Here is a 20961-nt window from a genome sequence, read left to right as displayed (position 1 = left end):
GAAAGCAGTCAAATACTATTCTCAGTTCCTTAAAAAAACACAATTCAATCATTTACAACATGAGACTTACAATCAAGTGCAGACCTGGATTCTTCTGTTTCCTCTGTCAGATTAAGGTCATGGTAAAACTGTCAATTACAGCTGCTTTTTCCGCATGATGGTGGTTGTGTTTGTTTACTAGCATCATCAAATATGCATTGATGACCTAAGAAATGTATTGCTGATTTCATGTTTTAAAATCATCAGCTATAATATTCCTGTTGTGTCAGTACAAAGTTTATGCATGACAATAGGCATTCGAGTAGTGGAAAGTGATCCTAATAAAAAAGGCATACCTCACTTTCAAGCTCCTTGTTGGGGCCGATATTTTCTATATCCAAATTAAAGAGTTTGTATAGGCATTTTCACTATAATGTAAATTATTTTGCTGGCCAAGATTAATTTGCTCAATTGAAACACTTAATATTATACATCATTTTTTCAACTGAGATGTGTTTTGGAGTTTGTGAGCTGGCTGCTGATGCAGGGTATGGTGAGGTTTGTGTCCTAAGCATACTGAAGAGGCAGGCCACGATGAGGCGTGAGGACCAGAGAAGGTTGATAAGGCTGTTGCTCCAGGTCAGGCTAGTGAAGCTCGTTATCCACATAATAAGACTGGAGGTGGTGAAACTGGTGCCCGAGAGTATGCACCACCAACATCCAGTGACGATACTCGTTCATTTTCCCCATAATAATCTTGTGAGTTGTTGGATCAATCTGAAAGCAGTCAGACAAACACTATTCTCAGTTCCTTAAAAAAACACAATTCACTTATTTACAATCAAGTGCAGACCCGAATTCTTTTGTTTCCTCTGACAGTTTTACCATGACCTTAATCTGGCAATTACAGCTGCTTTTTTCACATGGTGATGGTTGTGTTGGTAACTAGCATCATCACATATACATTGATGACCTAAGCAATTCATTTTTAAAGGTTAGACTTGGTAAAAATATCAGCCAATATCACACGATTCTGGGGAGCTCCCTAATTGCAACTTTTAGTGGTCTACCCTAATTATTTTTACATAGTACCATTCAATTCAATTCAAATATTCTTTATTTCTATAGAGCTTTAACACTTTGGATTGTGTCAAAGCAGCTTAACTTAAAAGTTTTAGTAAATTGAAACTGTGTCAGTCTAGTTTTCAGAGTTGAAGTTCAGTTTAGTTCAGTTCAGTGCGATTTAATTTTCACTGCTGAAAGTCCAAACACTGAAGAGCAAATCCATCAGTGCGCAGCTCCACAAGTTCCAAACCAAGCAAGCCAATGGCAACAATGGCGAGGAACAAACGTTGTTTCTACGTGTAGCTGTCCAATCTGCAACTGAACGGGACCCATGGAGTTGAACATGTCCTCAGCCAAGTGGACTTCCAGTTATAGACTGGATCTGATAAGGGGTGTTGTAGAAATATTATTTCTTGAGCTGGAGTCTGTGGCATAAGTCTGCAAAGATATTTCTGGCTGACCCAGAGTTGAGGAGAGCATACACTGTAACAGTTTAGAAGAGTAGTGAGTTCTACAGTCATGATTCATGGATGTACATGGATGGTAAATCAGTAAACACACTCACTGCAGGTTGTGGAAGACGAATCACCTGTTTTACATGTCCACCTGGTCTACAGTAGAGACACAGTTTGGCCGGATGATGATCCTGAGACGTGCAGAGATCTATTCAGGGTTCATACACATTTTTAATACAAAAGTTCCAGGACTTTTCCAGGACTTTCAAATAAATTTTTATGACCTAATATACATCGTAAATCATTAGAAACGTTTACATTTTTTACAGCATATCATAAAACATGCAATAGTTTCAATTTATTTGTATATCTATGTAAATCAGATGATGCTTACACCGCACTAATAATGGGAGAGCATGTTTTTGGCCAAGAAAAGAAAAGAAGTCAAAACAACTAACCTCCATTCCAATATACAGATATTTGTCAAATTAATTTTAGATAATCTTAATAGTTTGTTAAACTAGTAATAGTAGGTAAAACTACTTCTATTATAAAGCCGCGAACACACTACAGTTTTTTTGCGCCATAGACTTCCATTCATAGGCAATTCAGAATTCAGCAGACCAAAAACACAAGCGCATGTTTCACAGTTCACTGCATTCGAAAGTTCAAGCTTGGTGAATTCTTACCTGCGAAATCACATCAGGTGATTGTGTGAGACCAATAGAAGATCATTTAAAATAAGACATTTAAAATGTGGAGCAATCGCTCACTTTTATTAACGTCTAATCATTTTGTTTCAAGAGTTCACACTTAGCTCATGATTTACACATAGGTTGTTTAGCATGCTGTCCCGGGAGAGAGCCCGGAGCTCAAGAGATCCTCGGGCCCAGTGCTCCCCCCTTTCCCAGGGCGAGGGGAAATTTAGCTCAGGTCGATCTCAAACTCCCCCGCTGCTGAGGCCAAGGTGAACTATAGACACATTACCTGTAGAGAGACAAATGCAAGTAATGTGACGTTTACCTTAAGCAGTTGGACATGTATACCTAATAAAGTGGCCGGTTAGTGTGCAGTACAGATACGTGTCTTAATAAATAGCCTAGGCTACTATAAATTAAAACTATTTACGTACCCTATACATTTTTTCACAGGCCTTGGAAATCTAGAGTAGATTCTGCTTTTCATAGGTCACCAAAAGAAAATGAATGAAAAACCAACAGCTTCGTCATGAGAACAGCTCTAGAGGTGTAGTTGCAAATGACAAATTTTCAAGACAGTTTGCGAATGTTTGTTGGATGGATTTGGGAAACACCAAATCAACAAACTATGTTTGTAACGACGGAGCTTGCGACCTTAGTTGGCTAATCATGATTTTCAAAAACACACCCCAGATTGATTTCTTAGAACTGTTATCTCGTTTGCTGCTTTAACTTGAAAAGCCCTTCCATTAGCCCCTTTGTTAATCTGGGGTTACCACAGCGGAATGAACCACCAACTTATCCAGCATATGTTTTACACATGCCTTTCTAGCTGCAAACAACCACTGGAAAACACCCATACACTCCCATTCACACACATACACTACGGACAATTTAGCATATACAGTTTACCTGTACAGCATGCCTTTGGACTTGTGGGGTAAACCAGAGCACCCAGAGGAAACGCACGCCAACCGGGTGAGAACATGCAAACATGCCAACTGCCCCAGCCGAGGCTTGAACCAGCAACCTTCTTGCTGTGAGGCGATTGTGCTACCCACTGCACCACTGTGACGCCCACACCATTAAAATAACATCATTTAAATATTGAATGGTTGTCTTAAATAGAACTTCTGACTTACCATTGCATGGTGCCAATTATCCTCTCTACCAGCCTGTTGGGTTTGAGAATGGTCCGGTGAACAACGGCTCCTTTTTATCCCCAGCTTGGCGCAGACATTCTTGCTTATCTGTTAATATAAAACAAATTGTAACATAAATTATAGTCAAGTCACATTTATGTGTACCATACAGAGTGTGTCAAACCAGCTATACAGAGATAAACACAGTAGATATCAGTCTGTCTTAACAATATCACTTGTGGTTGTGTTGAGAAAATGTTTAGGATATAAAAATCCTCACAACACAACTAAAAGAGAATTGTTTTACCACATTCACAAACTCTCTTCCTTTGTCCATTAAGATCCTTTTTGGAGTCTTAAATTGGTGAAAGATTTTTATAATACATTCAGTCACCTCTGCTGCTGTTGTCGTTCGTAGAGGATACGCTTGTAGTCATTTTGTTAAATAATCAATCACACCAGGGATGGTTATTGAAATGTATTTTAAAATATAATATCAAATACAGGGCGAGGCAGTGGCGCAGTAGGTAGTGTTGTCGCCTCACAGCAAGAAGGTCGCTGGGTCGCCGGTTCGAACCTCGGCTCAGTTGGCGTTTCTGTGTGGAGTTTGCATGTTCTCCCTATTCTGCCTTCGCGTAGGTTTCCTCCGGGTGCTCTGGTTTCCCCCACAGTCCAAAGACATGTGGTACAGGTGAATTGGGTAGGCTAAATTGTCCGTAGTATGAGTGTGTGTGTGTGAGTGTGTGGATGTTTCCCAGAGATGGGTTGTGGCTGGAAGGGCATCCGCTGTGTAAAAAACTTGCTGGATAAGTTGGTGGTTCATTCCGCTGTGTCGACCCCGGATTAATAAAGGGACTAAGCCGACAAGAGGCGGGGGAGAGCACGTCGTGAAGAGTAACATTAGAAATGGTACAGCACGCACACATGAGAGTCTAAAAATCTCCAGTAACTTTTTTCTTTTTAGAAAATTTGGCACTAAGTTAACAACACTGGCAAGCAGTGTTTTTGATTAAAGGAGCTCACACCTCGCGCATGTGGAGTACGAAAAGAACTTTTTATTATTCATGGGGGCCCCCTGGTTTTGAAAAGAGGTAATAACATTCAAATCTTAACAGTTATAGAAAAATTTTACAACATATGAAACATACAACATATAGAAACTGTTATATTCTACTAGTACCAACACTGAACTCTATACCCCTGTGGGAGTAAAGTGGAGACTGAACTCACTGTAGTTTGACATATTGCAGCATGCTGTTGGACTAAATGTATTATAGGGACTTTTTTTTTTTTACATTTGCATTTGTAATAAATACAGTTACAATGTATTCAGTAGTCTGATGGATGCCTGTAAAGTGCGAAATATAATTCATTTTGGGTTTACAGTTGAAGTCAAAATTATTAGCCACTGTTTATCCCCCCTGCCTAAATTTCTGTTTAACAGAGAGATTTTTTTAAACACATTTCTAAACATAATAGTTTTAATAACTCATTTCTAAAAACCGATTTATTTGATCTTTGCCATGATGATAGTAAATAATATTTGACTAGATATTTTTCAGGACACTTCTATACAGCGTAAAGTACCATTTAAAGGCTTAACTAAGTTAATTAGGTTATCTAGGCAGGTTAGGGTAATAAGGCAAGTTATTGTACAAAGATGGTTTGTTCTGTATACTACCAAAAAAATATATAGCTTAAAGGAGCTAATAATTTTGACCCTAAAATGGGTTTTAAATTAAAAACTGCTTTTATTCTAGCCGAAATAAATCAAATAAAACTTTTCTGCAGAAGAAAAAATATTATCAGACATATTGTGGAAATTTCCTTGCTCTGTTAATCATCATTTGGGAGATATTTAAAAAAAAATCAAAGGGGGGCAAATAATTCTGACTTCAACTGTGTATAATGGCAATATTTCTATATTATATAATAACAACATCATAATAAAAATAGCAATATAACATATAATAATATATAATCATGTTATGTGCTTTAGAGCAAATAGGTTTGACTGCAATGTAAAGCTTTACAGCATATTAATAAATGCAATATGAAAACATTGTTCTTTTAACTCATTTATTTAACATCTTTATATTGTTGTTTGTTTAATGCTATAGTTCAGTAAATGACTATTGTAAACTTAAGCTTATTGGCATCATTACTATTATAATTCAAGGTACAGACAAGAGCAAACTTTCCCACTGTTTAAAGGGCTAATATAGCTTTCTGTAAATAGCCATTTTCATTAGACTGGTGCTGCTGCTGTATGCAAATGAGCATTTGCGTCAAACGTTCGAAAAGTTCCATCATAGTTCTATAGAATGACGTGGAAGAGCAGAAGCACATTCATTTGTAAGACGTCGATTGTTTAATCAAGTTTGAACTGTATTATACGACAAGATCTGCGTTTTATATCTGATGTATTCAGTTTCACTAGATCGTGTTACAGAAAATTCAGTTTTCAACATTAATATTGTCGATTTTGGAAAGAAATATAGAACAATGGGACGAGTTGGAAAGAAATTTAAAAAGTTCTGTAACTGGGCCTTTTCTCGGAAATCCGGGAAAACCCAGCAGAACCAGTCGCTCGGCGAACTCGAGCACCAGAGATGTTTCGATGGCGAAGCCGGGCCAAGTAACGTCGCGTTCATCTCTCACATTCATACCGGAGCTGGTGTTTCACCAAGCCCAGCACCCCATAAAGCGGAGAAGAAACTAAAGAGGTTCCGGAAATGGCTTTCTCGGAAATTCAAGAAAACCACAACCAGAGCCCCACAGACCCAGCCGAGCAGCCCACAGACTCAGAGATCCCCTGATGGTGAAGCTGCGTGTGTGTCGCCGAGGCCGGTTCAGGACGAGGGGGTCAACAACAGGTGCGTGTCTATCCAGACCCCTGTGAAGACCCCGTCAACAGAAACCGAACAGCCCGAGGACACTGAATGCTGGCATTTGTGTGTTTCTTCTCTGACCCCCGCGGATATCAGCGAGTCTGACCGCGCTTCACTGCAAAGTTGGCACTCCTGTGCGTCTTCGCTTGGCACCTCAGAGAACAGCGAGTCTGACTACGCTTCACTCCACAGTAGTCAATGTTGTGGGTCTTCGCTTGACACCTCAGAGAACGGCGAATCTGACCGCGCTTCAGTGCATAGTGCGCCCCCTTGTGTGTCTTCGCCGACCGCTGACCCCAGTGTGTCCAAGGAAAGCACCGCTTCCTCATCGGATAACGATTTTTGGAAGGCAGAAAAGAAAATCCCAGTGAATTTGGACTCGAATCCAGGTCAGTTTATTAAGGTTTTTTTTTTATTGGAAGTCGTATTTTAATACAACATTCCAAAACAAAATCTTGTACGTTTTACTCCACTGCATTTGATAAATGTAATTAGTTAAAGTACAGATAGTAAATGCTGGTGGACATATTACCAAGTTCAAATATGTATATTATTATGAATTTGCTGTAGCTATACTTGACATGTTCTGAAGTGCAAAATGGAGATCTTTAGGTTTTATTTCAAGAAGTGCAATTAGTCCAAGCTAAAATGTTCAACTGTAAAAGATTAGAGCTGCACAATACATCAAAAACAAAAAGAGAGCCGAAAATGAACAGTTAATGGCAGAAGTAGACAAGAGAGGAAAGTGAAACAGCAAAAAAAAAAAACTATGAAAAATGACTATGAGTGATACATCAATACATTAAAAATAGCCAGTTAAAAGTGGCATTTCTCTGGGAAATATTGTTATGAATACATCACAACATCATCTATTTTACCAGAATTGTGTAGCCTTAGCTAAAGATGTAAGAAAAATAAAGATGAGACAAATGTTATAAATACGTAAACACCACTAAATGTTGGAGTAAAAGTACTGTTGATCCTTTCTTCAGGAATGTACTCAAGGTAAAGTAGGGGTTGCCAGTTTAAACTGTAACTGAGTACAAATCCTCCAAAATAATATTGAAGGAGAGTAATCAAATATTGGTGAGGCCTAATAGCTTAATAATAAATATTCTAAAGCAATCTTCAATCGGCTTTTTGATGGTTTATGAATGTCCTTCATTATTTGTTTCACTGATTTTTTTTTACAGGTGACATCAATGACGAATATCGAGTCAAAAGCATTATAGGTAAGGGAGGGTTTGGATCCGTCTCTGCTGGAGTTCGTCGGTCGGATTCACGAAAGGTTTGTTTCAAACATAAAAAGTGCTTTCTTGCTATTTCAATTTGATGAATGTTACATGACTGATCGTGTGAATTAACTGTCGCTTTCTCTTGGTCAACAGGTGGCAATCAAAAATGTGAGCAAGACTAAAGCAAGAAGAACCATGAAGATTGTAAGTACACTGTGTTAAAGTTGTTATAATACTGACCTCAACTTCAGTCCATTTACGTCTCACTATCATATGTCTGTTATCTCTCCTGCAGCTACCATATGAGAAGACTGTTCCACAAGAAGTTGGATTGATGTATTTGATGAGCAAAGGTCCTTACGTTCCTCAAATAATACAGCTGCTGGATTGGTATGAGACGCCGAGCCAGTACACACTGGTGCTGGAGAGTCCCAATTCCTGCATGGACCTGCAAACGTTTGCATGGAAGCATCGTAAGAAAATGACTGAATCGGTAGCACGATTGGTGATGCACCAGGTGGTCGCTGCTGCAATTGAATGCTGTGAAAGGGACGTTTACCACAGCGACATCAAGCCAGAAAACGTGCTCATCAACCCCCACACCTTCCAGATCAAGCTAATAGACTTTGGTGTTGGTAGAATCATGAACAGCGAAGGCTATTCAACATTCTGTGGTGTGTATTATGATGAAGACCACTTATATTGAGCCTTCTAGGCAACACAAAGACATCAGCAGATCAGTTTTGTTGTTAATGTGATAAATATCTCACTGTTCTTGATCTTTCTTCCAGGCACAAAGCCTTATGCTCCTCCAGAGTTTTCTGATTGTAAAAAGTTCCACGCCAAGCCTGCAACGGTGTACTCTATAGGTGTAATGTTGTACAGGCTGCTGCACAGAAAATACCCTCGAAGAGAGCTCACTAAGATTGTCGCCAGAACCTGGGAGCGTGACAAACTATCCAAAGGTGAGAGCATGTGGATGATGAAACAACAACTGAAAACAATGTGATCATTTACAGCAACCGAAAGGTTTGTGACAATCTAATAACCTGACATGTGTTCCTTCTTACTTCACAGAATGCATCGACATGATCTGTTCCTGTCTGCAAAGAGATCCACAACAGCGGATTCCTCTTGAAGAGATCCTCCAGCATAACTGGTTCCAGGTCTTGATCCTGAAGCCAAGCAAAGAGAAGAAAACCTTAAAAGAAAAAATACAGTCTATATTGAAATTCAGGTCAGTTTAATAACAACAAAAACCCAGACATGACTCCTGAAATGTACAAAATATTCTACTTAAATTTTTTGTCACAAATCGAAACATATCGTACATGAAACTAATATTGCACGTTTTCAACTTTCCAACCAGATAACAGCACAGCTGAAGAAGATCCTGGGACATGAAGAAGATTACACCAAGCTCCTTCTCTTCATCCAGCTACTAACACCAAACTCCTCCTCTTCATCGAGCAACCTAACACCAAACTCCTCCTCTTCATCGAGCAACCTAACACCAAGCTCCTCCTCTTCACCAAGGCATTAACACCAAGCTCCTCTTCTTTATTCAGCTACAAAAATTCATCGAGCCACAAACATGGGGCAGTTTGTGGCTTGACGAATAGAAAGAGCTGAATGGGGCTGGTGTTTGTGCTTGCGTGAAAAGGAGGAGCTAATTGGGGCTGGTGTTTGTTGTTGCACGACAAGGAGGAGCTAATTGAGGCTGGTGTTTATGGTTGCACGAAAAAGAGCTGAATGGAGCCGGTGTTCGTGTCTAGATGGAGAGAAGGAGGGGCGGCACGGTGGCTCAGTGGTTTGCACTGTTGCCTCACAGCAAGAAGGTCGCTGGATCCAGTCCCGGCTGGGCCAGTTGGCTTTTCTGTGTGGAGTTTGCTTATTCTCCCCGTGTTCGCGTGGGTTTCCTCCGGGTGCTCCGGTTTCCCCCACAGTTCAAAGACATGTCCTATAGGATTGTGTATATATGTTTGATGTTTGATGAATAAAAATGAGCACATTTGAAATATAAAGTGTTTTTCATTTCACTCAACATGAACTTCATGCACTCCTACAGTTAAAGTGTTGAACTGTCCTCAGCTAGCAGTTGAGTTACCATAAATATACGGCGACATTGTTTCAGGTTTTATGAAACGGTTTAGTGAAGCCTGTATACTTTACAACTTATTCAATTCAATTCATCTTTACTTCTAAAGCACTTTCAATGTAGATCGTGTCAAAGCAGCTTTACATAAACTACCTGACAAAAGTGTTGTCGTGTATTTCAGTTGTAAGAGCAACAAATAATAACTTGACTTCGAGTTGATCATTTGGAAAACTGGCAGAGGGTAGCTTTTTCCATGAATCATCTGTTGAGCTGCATCCCAATCATCACAAATACTGCAGAAGACCTATTGGACCCCACATGGACCCAAGAATCTCATAGAAATCAGTCAAGTTTGGTGAAGGAAAAATCATGGTTTGGGGTTACATTCAGTATGGGGGCGTGTGAGAGATCTGCAGAGTGGATATCAACATCAACAGCCTGAGGTATCAAGACATTTGTGCTGCCCATTACATTACAAACCACAGGAGAGGGCAAATTCTTCAGCAGGATAGCGCTCCTTCTCATACTTCAGCCTCCACATCAAAGCTCCTGAAAGCAAAGAAGGTCATTGCAGAGATGTATGGATGCAGTCCTCCAAGCTCATGGGAGTCATACACAATATCCACTCTTTCTCCACTGCACCAAGACTTAATATTCTATACTGGAAATTATTTCTGTAAAGTGACAAGACTTTTGTCAGGTAGTGTAGTTCTAGTAAATTAAAACTGCTTCAGTTGAGCTGTCACAGTTGAAGTTCAGTTCAGTTTAATGTAAATGTCCCAAACCAAGCAAGCCAGTGATGAAGAACAAACTTCAAAGTGAAGTAAAAATACCTTAAGAGAAACCAGGCTCAGCCGGGGATGACCAGTACTCCCAAACATGTTGTGCAGAGCTGCAGTCTGGGCACCGGACACTTGAGAATGATGAAGGTCTATCATGGAGTGAAGCTGCAGGTCTGAGTAGGTCAGCGGCAGGGGTTCAGACTAGTCCACAGGATCAATGTGGACACTCGGCTGTCACTGGTTTCATTGCAGGAATCAGTTTCAGGTTCTCAACTCATCCATGACCATGACAGCCATCTGCTCAGGATACTGGTTGGATCTAAGATGATGCAGACCTCTGGATAAAGAGAAACAGACTAATATAAGCATTATTGGCGGGTCTGGTTGTTCTAATTAATGCAGCCAAACAATCCTTTAAAGGAGTTGTGTAAATGTCAAAGACACGTTTTTCACAAAGTTGTGCATATTTGTGTTTCTTTTATAAACTCATATTAATTTGAGTTCATCTATTCTTGAAAATATTTGCTACATTGTATGAATGTGACATTTATTTACAAAGCAGAGAATGTGCACCCTTCAAATGTTTAAAAGTTATTAAAAGTTATATGTTTTTTGTGTGACTAATGTGACTATTGCGGATGTGTACAATGCGATGACGATGCTGAAACAATTTATTGTGCAGCCCTAGTGCGTGTTTTGTCTTTGTTGTGGACAGAAAAAAAGAATCTCACTACAGTTCACAGCTAACATTTCTACAATACCTTTCTCCACATGCACTTGCATGGTACAACATCACTTCAGCAGAAACTTCTTCTCCACCTGTCAGACAGGCATCCTAAAAAGATCAGAAAGAAATCAGACTGTTCTACATTGTCTGCTTATTATTTCATAACTTGCAAAACTGAGTAATTTACTAAATAAAGCTTTTGTAAATTTATTCTTGAAAGTTCAATCGTTTAATACCTAAGAAAAGGTCCTTTGATATATTCATAACCAGTGTTCAATATGGTCTCAGGACACATCCTTAACGTATCAGTGATTATACTCAGTTTAAAAAGCCCCTATTAGGCATTCTAAAAAGTTATATTTTGGTTTTGGGGTCTCCAACAACAGGCTGATATTCATGCAAGGTCAAATAAACACTTTCATCATCTTATAATATGCATTTATTTTTACCTAATTATCCCAGCGACTCCCATATGATTCTTTCAGTGATTAATTTGTTCACCAAGCCCTCCTTTGCGCGATGCTAATCTGCGGTGATTGGTCCGATGACCCAGTCTGTTGTGATTGGTCGACTGATTTCAGCGCAAGAAAGAGAACAGTGCCCACCATGGCTATGAAGTAGCAGAGTTTGTGAGAGCCCAGTGCAGGAATGCAATAAAGCAATGCAGGTAAACACCAGCATATTCCTCTACTCTTAACGCAAATAACAACTAACAACAACAACAACACACATTCAGTATTAATCCACACAGTAGCAAAAGTTGTGTGTGAGGAACAGCTGATGGTGGCTATTGCAAAAGCAAACAGCAGAGGATCACCAGTTCAGAAACGCACTTAAATCGCTAAAGAAGGAAGCACGAGCCACGTTTTTAACATGGTTTTGGATGCAATATGTTAACAGCCCAATACAGATTTAACCTGAGAGATAAAGTACAAGAACTGATCTATAATAGATAAGTGATTACAAGCCGCGCAGGGTGATTACAAGTTACAACACACAATTAAACACATTTGCAAACTTTACAAAACGAGGCAACAATTTTAATGACACTTACATGTTATGATCCGGAGGAAGAAGAAACTGCTCTATATGAACTGTAACAGTTGCTGACAAACTACCAGTCAAAGTCTGACAAAACCCCATAGATAATACAGGTCCATTTAAAAAAAATAGCATATTGTGATAAAGTTCATTGTTTTCTGTAATGTACTGATAAACATTAGACTTTCATATATTTTAGATTCATTACACACAACTGAAGTTGTTCAAAGCCTTTTATTGTTTTAATATTGATGATTTTGGCATACAGCTCATGAAAACCCAAAATTTCTATCCCAAAAAATTAGCATATCATGAAAAGGTTCTCTAAACGAGCTATTAACCTAATCATCTGAATCAACTAATTAACTCTAAACACCTGCAAAACATTCCTGAGGCTTTTTAAAACTCCCAGCCTGTTTCATTACTCAAAACTGCAATCATGGGTAAGACTGCCGACCTGACTGCTCAAGCAAGAGGGTAAGACACAGAAAGAAACTTCTGAATGAATAGGCTGTTCCCAGAGTGCTGTATCAAAGCACCTCAGTGGGAAGTCTGTGGGAAGGAAAAAGTGTGGCAGAAAACGCAGCACAACGAGATAAGGTGACCGGACCCTGAGGAAGATTGTGGAGAAGGACCGATTCCGGACCTTGGGGGACCTGCAGAAGTAGTGGACTGAGTCTGGAGTAGAAACATCCAGAGCCACCGTGTACAGCCGTGTGCAGGAAATGGGCTACAGGTACCACATTCCCCAGGTGAAGCCACTTTTAAACCAGAAACAGCGGCAGAAGCGCCTGACCTAGGCTACAGAGAAGCAGCACTAGACTGTTGCACAGTGGTCCAAAGTACTTTTTTCGGATGAAAGCAAATTTTGCATGTCATTCAAAAATCAAGGTGCCAGAGTCTGGAGGAAGACTGGAGAGAGGGAAATGCCAAAATGCTTGAAGTCCAGTGTCAAGTACCCACAGTCAGGGATGGTCTGGGGTGCCATGTCAGCTGCTGATGTTGGTCCACTGTGTTTTATCAAGGGCAGGGTCAATGCAGCTAGCTATCAGAAGATTTTGGAGCACTTCATGCTTCCATCTACTAAAAAGCTTTATGGAGATGAAGATTTCATTTTTCAGCAGGACCTGGCACCTGCGCACAGTGCCAAAACCACTGGTAAATGGTTTACTGACCATGGTATTACTGTGCTCAATTGGCCTGCCAACTCTCCTGACCTGAACCCCATAGAGAATCTGCGGGATATTGTGAAGAGAAAGTTGAGAGACGCAAGACCCAACGCTCTGGATGAGCTTAAGGCCGCTATCGAAGCATCCTGGGCCTCCATAACACCTCAGCAGTGCCACAGGCTGATTGCCTCCATGCCACACCGCATTGAAGCAGTTATTTCTGCAAAAGGATTCCCGATCAAGTATTGAGTGCATAACTGAACATAATTATTTGAAGGTTGACTTTTTTTGTATTAAAAACACTTTTCTTTTATTGGTCGGATGAAATATGCAAATATTTTGAGATAGAAATTTTGGGTTTTCATGAGCTGTATGCCGAAATCATCAATATTAAAACAACAAAAGGCTTTGAACAACTTTAGTCATGCCTAATGAATCTGAAATACATATGAAAGTCTAATGTTTATCAGTACATTACAGAAAATAATGAACTTTATCACAATATGCTAATTTTTTTAAAATGACCTGTAGTCTCTGCTCCTTCCTTTAATAGCAAACGGCTGACGAATCCCGTGTTTCAGTGTAGGTTATTGTATCAATCATCAAAAAAAATACAGGAACAAACACAGCACACGGTTGGCCATACTGTGGTGTTGTTGTGAAAAATTTGTCAGCGATGGTCATCTACGTGTCATCATCAGTCCTAAAAGGCGCTCTTTAAAACTGTAGTCTATAACGTTTTGGTGTTCTAGCAAATAGAACTGCATGTTTCTTGTGGTAAAACACTGCAGGGCTACTCCTACCAGAACCAGTCTAAAATAATCAGAATAGAAAAGTGTATTATACGTGCATCTTAGTGATTTAAGATAACCAAAAACATGAGTTGGATAAATGAATTCATGATGTACTAAGAATTTGACAATTATGAACAAAACCAAATGTTACAGATTACCCAACTTACTAACCTCTTACCAGACAAATGATATCTGACTCATAGCTCAGTCCACTGACATTCTCAATTTCTCTTTCCTTGTCAGATTCAAATTCTATCCGAAAAAAGAAAAAAATATAAAAGCCTCATTATAGCTACGCCAAAATCTTTCTTTATTGTAACAGAGCAAATCCATATAATATATATTTCATTAGATGGCTAAATTTAGTGATTTGTATACAGTAAGTGTGAGTGAGAGGGAGCAGCTGAGCCCAACATACAGTATACACAGTGTGTGCTAAAAGGCCTTGCCTTGCCTAAACCATTCGCTTTTAAAGCAATTAGTTGACTTTACTTTAGAAACGTGAGTAGACGTGTTACGTTTAAAGTGATTAGTTGACTTTACTTGATAAACGTGAGTAGATGAGTTACTTTTAAAGCGATTAGTTGACTTTACTTTAGAAAAGTGAGTAGATGAGTTACTTTTAAAGTGATTAGTTGACTTTACTTTAGAAAAGTGAGTAGATGAGTTACTTTTAAAGTGATTAGTTGACTTTACTTGATAAACGTGAGTAGATGAGTTACTTTTAAAGTGATTAGTTGACTTTACTTTAGAAAAGTGAGTAGTTACTTTTAAAGCGATTAGTTGACTTTACTTTAGAAACGTGAGTAGATGAGTTACTTTTAAAGCGATTAGTTGATTTTATTTTAGAAAAGTGAGTAGATGAGTTACTTTTAAAGCGATTAGTTGACTTTACTTTAGAAACGTGAGTAGATGAGTTACTTTTAAAGCGATTAGTTGATTTTATTTTAGAAAAGTGAGTAGATGAGTTACTTTTAAAGCGATTAGTTGACTTTACTTTAGAAACGTGAGTAGATGAGTTACTTTTAAAGCGATTAGTTGATTTTATTTTAGAAAAGTGAGTAGATGAGTTACTTTTAAAGTGATTAGTTGACTTTACTTTAGAAAAGTGAGTAGAGTTACTTTTAAAGCGATTAGTTGACTTTACTTTAGAAACGTGAGTAGATGAGTTACTTTTAAAGCGATTAGTTGACTTTACCTTAGAAATGTAAGTAGATGGGCCCTATTTTAACGATCTAAGCGCAAAGCCCAAAGCGCAAGGCGCAAACGCATTTAGGGCGTGTCTGAATCCACTTTTGCTATTTTAAGGACGGAAAAACACGCTCTGCGCCGTGGCGCATTATCTAAAAGGGTTGCGCTTATTCTCTTAATAAGTTATAGGTGTGTTTGGGGCGTAACTTCCAATAAACCAATCAGAGTCTCATTATCCATTACCTTTAAGAGCGAGTTGTGCGCATGGCAGATTAGTTATTTAGACTTTTTCTCTCCACCAGATCGGCCACACAGGGTTCTGCTGTTCCTGGACCCTCTCGTTGCCCGTCACGCCGTGGAGCTTCGCGACTGCGAACATGAGGAGGAAGAAGGCCAAACATTTAAGTTTACAATGTAAAGAAACACACATAAACAAACACACACACACACACACAATCGTGGCATCACTGCAATCTAAATAAAAATAAATAAAATCATTAACTGAGTTTTTTTTTTATTCTTTAGGTTCTTGTACGGCAGGAAAAAAACTCTTAATATTTGTACATTCGAGAGCAAAGGCGTTTCAGCACCAAGGACAGCGCTGTGTGTGTTTTAATTAAGATATTTTTAAAAAATGGTTGCCATCATATCCAGAGGTTAAGTCAAATGCAATATTTACACAGTTTAAAGTAAAAAAAAAATCTGTTTACTTGCAAGTCTACAGGTGAAGCAGCTCTTCTGCCAGCTGGTCTCTCCTCGCCCGTGCTGCTGCTTGAGAATTCGGATTATTTGGCATCGGCACATGCAGTTCAGCTTCACACCTTCTAAAATCCTGTAATCTATCCTCATTTATGTCCAAGAGACATCCATGGTGTATGGCAATGTTATGCAAAACACAACATGCCACAAAGAATGCTCCGACCTTTTGAGGACTGTACTGCAGTGTTCCCCCTGACTTGTCTAAACACCTGAAGCGCATTTTCAGCATCCCAAATGTACGTTCAATGACAGCTCGTGCTTTTGTGTGTTTTCGATTAAAAAACAACTGACTCACTGTTGTAGGCATGATATACGGGGTAATCAGCCATGTCTTTAATGGATAGCCATTGTCCCCTAACAGCCACCCGTCCAGGGGCGGGTCACCCTGGAAGACTGCAGGAATGACAGAGTTGGCTAGAATAAAGGAGTCATGGCTTGATCCAGGATAGTTTGCAAATACATGCGTGACCGCACACGTTGCATCGCAAATTACCTGGATGTTGATGGAATGGGTTCCTTTGCGATTAACATAAATCAGAGTGTTCTAAGACGGGGCACGTAGTTGCACGTGAGTACAATCTATTACATCCACAACACCAGGAAACCCGAATTTAGCCCAGAACTCCCGTTTAAGCGTATTTTGGCTTGCAGGTGTCACAGGGAATTTAATGAATTTGTGCGCATGTCGGACCAGGCTTGTAAAGCCGAACTTACGGCAGGTCGGGATATGCCGCAAATTGAACTGAGGGGATGTTGAAAAGACCTGCTCGTAAAAAAATGTAGTGCAGCAGTTACTTTACGGCAACGGGGAGTGCATATGGGCAAGATGCATTCGTTTCTAAGTCATCTGCCAGAAGATGACAAAGTTCGGTTACTGCCTGGCGAGATAACCGTAGCCTCTGGCGGCACTCCACCTCGGACAGCAACAAATATGTGGACCTTGGTCGGTGGACCCTCGGCCTCCTCCGTCTCCCATTTCTTTGGCCCATAAGGTACTCCATTGGCTAAACAAAATAAATGCATAACTACATTAGGCTACTGATAAGATACGTTATTGATCAAATAGGTATACTGAGGAGATCAATAAGAGATATTTTGCTCAAATTACCTGTTCAGTAGTCGGCTGTACTGTAGCTCACGTTGGATCCAAACTTGGAATGGTTGGTGATACACAAACTCAAACAAAAAAGTCAGTTTAAATACATGCATGTACTGGTCTGATTGGTCAAGTCATTAGCCAATTTCATGCATCATTACTGCAGATAGTTGAGCTAATTTGATGCATGCAATCGCTATTCATTATGTCATGTAGGCAGTTTATATTTATATACACAATAGGCTAATAATCTTTTATTATTATATATTCATCCTTTTTTCATATTTAAACATACCTTGTGCTGCGTATCATGTGTGTGAAATAAGCCACGTCTATGCGCATTGGAACTGCCTCTCACTAACGCGCTCTTTAAATAATCAGATGCAACCTGCGCTCTATCAGTGCGCTGGACTTTAGACCAACTTTCAGTCGATCTATGGCATGGTCTATTGTAGTTGTCTTAAAATAGCAACGCGCCAGCATTACACCTCAACACGCCTCCTTGTTTAGACTAGAACGCCTACGGGCGCACAAATGAGCGCAAATGCATTTGCTATTTAAACAACGTGGTGCAAAACAGCAAAACGACACTTGCGTCAAGCTGAAACTAGCAATTAACATTTGCGATTAGTTGACTTTACTTTAGAAAAGTGAGTAGATGAGTTACTTTTAAAGTGATTAGTTGACTTTACTTTAGAAAAGTGAGTAGATGAGTTACTTTTAAAGTGATTAGTTGACTTTACTTTAGAAAAGTGAGTAGATGAGTTACTTTTAAAGTGATTAGTTGACTTTACTTTAGAAAAGTGAGTAGATGAGTTACTTTTAAAGTGATTAGTTGACTTTACTTTAGAAATGTGAGTAGATGAGTTACTTTTAAAGTGATTAGTTGACTTTACTTTATAAATGTGAGTAGATGATTTACTTTTAAAGCGATTAGTTGACTTTACTTTATAAATGTGAGTAGATGAGTTACTTTAAAAAGTGATTAGTTGACTTTACTTTAGAAAAGTGAGTAGATGAGTTACTTTTAAAGTGATTAGTTGACTTTACTTTAGAAATGTGAGTAGATGAGTTACTTTTAAAGCGATTAGTTGACTTTACTTTATAAATGTGAGTAGATGAGTTACTTTTAAAGTGATTAGTTGACTTTACTTTATAAATGTGAGTAGATGAGTTACTTTTAAAGTGATTAGTTGACTTTACTTTAGAAAAGTGAGTAGATGAGTTACTTTTAAAGTGATTAGTTGACTTTACTTTAGAAATGTGAGTAGATGAGTTACTTTTAAAGTGATTAGTTGACTTTACTTTAGAAATGTGAGTAGATGAGTTACTTTTAAAGCGATTAGTTGACTTTACTTTAGAAATGTGAGTAGATGAGTTACTTTTAAAGTGGTAATTTGACTACTTTAAAAAAATGAGTAGATGAGTTACTTTTAAAGCGATTAGTTGACTTTATTGAAAAAAGTGAGTAGAACATTTGCATTTTAAGCAATTATTGAACTCTACTTTAGAAAAGTGAGTAAACCTATTGCTTTTAAAGCAATTAATTGACTTCACTTAAAAAAAAAGAAGAGTAAACCCGTTGCTTATAAAACCATTAGTTGGCTTTACTTAAAAAGTCGGTTCCGACTTCCTGCTTTGCTACTGTCAGATCACGAAGATCATACGCTGCTGCATTAGCGTCCTCTACCCCAAATACAGCTCGGACTCAAATACAGCTTCAGAACAAATTTGAAAGAATTTACCTAGTTCACTCTATAAAATGAAAGGCACAGCACATGTGGACGGTTTACTTGTATTTAACTGTTATGTTCATGTTTACATATCAAAGTTTTTTTCCTAACAAAATTCAAATGAAAATTCAAATGCCTAAAAAGATCAAATAATAAACCGAACTTTCAAAACAACTACCAAAATGATAAATCAAATGCTCAAATAATAAATCAAAATGCATTTTTAAATGAGAAATCAAATGTATTTGCTATTTAATTTTCATGAACAACTTAGTAAAATCCTGTAATAATTAAATGAGAAATCAATTGTTCAAACTATAATTCAAATGAATTACACACACAGCTGGAAGCTCATGATGGACTGATTCCTAGGACTATGAAGACACCTCATTCACAGACTCTTTGCTGAGTCTTGTTTTTCCCTGTGAAGCATTTCAAGGTGGTTTTCCCTGTTTGTCCGGCCATGTTTCGATCCTTGTCTTGTTTACAGTTATTGTTGTTTTGCCTGCTGTCCTGTTTCTAATTCTGTTTAAATAAATGTTTTGTTAACATTTGTCTCTGTTTTTTTAATTTTTTTAATTGAACTATGTTTGTTTGTTCTGATAATGTATTTTTTCTTAGTACCAATTTCCACAAGAGTTTTTTTGTTCACTCAACTTCAGACATTATATGTCAGTGCAAATAATGTTTTTAAAAGTTGAGTAAACAAGAAACAAAAGGAAATAAGGAATGGTTTTTTTTTGTTCACTCAACTTCAGGCATTCCAGTGAAAAGAAATAAATTATTATGTTTTTTTTTGTTGAACTGGCTTACATTTTTTTACAGTGTACAGTGCATCCAGAAAGTGTTCATAGCGCTTCACTTTTTCCACATTTTCTTTTGTTATTCCAAAAAGGATTAAATTCATTTATTTCCTCAAAATTCTACACACAATACCCCACAATGACAATGTAAAAAAAGAGTTTTTGAAATTGTTGCAAATTTATAAAAAATAAAAAACCTGCAAAATCACATGTACCAGTATTTACAGCCTTTGCTGATAAGCTCGAAATTGAGCTCAGGTACATTCTGTTTCCACTGATCATTCTTGAGATGTTTCAGCAGGTTAATTGGAGTTCACCTGGGGTAAACTCAGTTGATTGGACATGATTTGAAAAGGCATAAAACTGTCTATAAAACAGGGGTGTCAAAATTAATAGTTTCTTCGGTGCACGGCGATGCAGACAGGGACAATTCGATATTGGTTCAGTAATAGATCATAACCGGTTATAACGTACTGACGTCATTTATCTGCTATGCGTGATGTTGCAGTAGAATACTATGGCAACGGAGGCGAGGGCGACTAAATAAAACGCTCCTAATACTTAAAAGGTAGATGATTATGCACAATTCAACTGCTTGTGAGTTTGCTGGAAAGTCTTTCGTTGACGCTGAAGAAGGCACAGCACTCTCACAGCACTCAGAAGGCACGTTTTTTTACTACTGAAAAATGCTGTAAAAACTCCATCTCTGCTTCTCTCTCTCACACACTTTAAACATTTGAACCGCTGGCCTGTTTGTGAGGTAACTTTTCCTCTCCTCTTGGTTGTTAAAGCAATACTTGTGGATCAAGACATGAGCATACGTCTAATGCGAGTTTTCTCCACTGTGTCTGTTACAGATTGCCTATGATAACCGTGTATTATGCACATATAGACTCTAACCACGGCTATTCTTCCCGCGTGACTCAACGGTGAACATCGCTTTCATTTCTACAGCCAAACGCAGCCCTTTCTGTTGAGCGGGTCAAGACAATGACGAATCATAGGGGTGTAGGACATCCCTCAAAAAGGAAGAGGGATAATTTTTACATTAGTTTATTTGCTATAAATGCTTGTGCTGTCTTCTGTGCATGTATTGAAGTTTTGTCTGATACAGTGTTTATTTTGAGCAGGTAAAATTAAAGTTACAGTTCATATATCTTACTGCTTGTATTAAAGGACGAAAATGTATTACAAATAATATATAATTATAAATATATTTAAAGATTTGAACAAAAAATTATTGTGTTGTGAAGAAAAAATCTAATTATGTATGGAAAGCATTGTCAATGTACCGTGATGCACC

At 38.4% G+C, this 20961-nt stretch overlaps 1 protein-coding gene and 1 long non-coding RNA gene across 13 annotated transcripts in view; one reads left to right on the top strand and one right to left on the bottom strand.

The window, feature by feature from the left end:
- Positions 1–18297, bottom strand: part of LOC103911576 (uncharacterized) — a 33920-nt gene extending 15623 nt beyond the window's left edge. The window contains exons 1-13 of one of the 12 annotated variants that reach the window (XR_012384782.1): positions 17135–17542; positions 15978–17030; positions 15511–15636; positions 14248–14328; positions 13808–14095; positions 11107–11180; positions 10397–10682; positions 9717–10112; positions 8536–8640; positions 7706–7913; positions 3340–3447; positions 1634–2486; positions 71–1527 (exon numbers count right to left, since the gene is read on the bottom strand). This is a non-coding gene — a long non-coding RNA (uncharacterized lncRNA). Of the gene's footprint in view, positions 1–70; positions 1528–1609; positions 2487–3339; positions 3448–7705; positions 7914–8535; positions 8667–9716; positions 10113–10396; positions 10683–11106; positions 11181–13807; positions 14096–14247; positions 14329–15510; positions 15637–15977; positions 17031–17134 lie in introns of those variants that run through there. The other 11 variants (XR_012384780.1, XR_012384784.1, XR_012384778.1 and 8 more) reach the window with 11 other exon arrangements.
- On the top strand, positions 3809–9725 carry LOC137496390 (uncharacterized). Its single transcript, XM_068223228.2, has 7 exons — positions 3809–6619; positions 7424–7518; positions 7619–7669; positions 7761–8139; positions 8257–8430; positions 8543–8702; positions 8835–9725. The coding sequence occupies exons 1-7, from the start codon at positions 5761–5763 to the stop codon at positions 8836–8838; spliced, it is 1722 nt and encodes a 573-aa protein (XP_068079329.1). The 5' UTR covers positions 3809–5760; the 3' UTR covers positions 8839–9725.
- Positions 18298–20961: the final 2664 nt, after the last annotated feature.

This window comes from Danio rerio, chromosome 8 (assembly GCF_049306965.1).
Source record: "Danio rerio strain Tuebingen ecotype United States chromosome 8, GRCz12tu, whole genome shotgun sequence".
Classification (NCBI taxonomy): Eukaryota; Metazoa; Chordata; class Actinopteri; order Cypriniformes; family Danionidae; genus Danio; species Danio rerio.
This window is presented reverse-complemented; position numbering and strand designations above follow the sequence as displayed.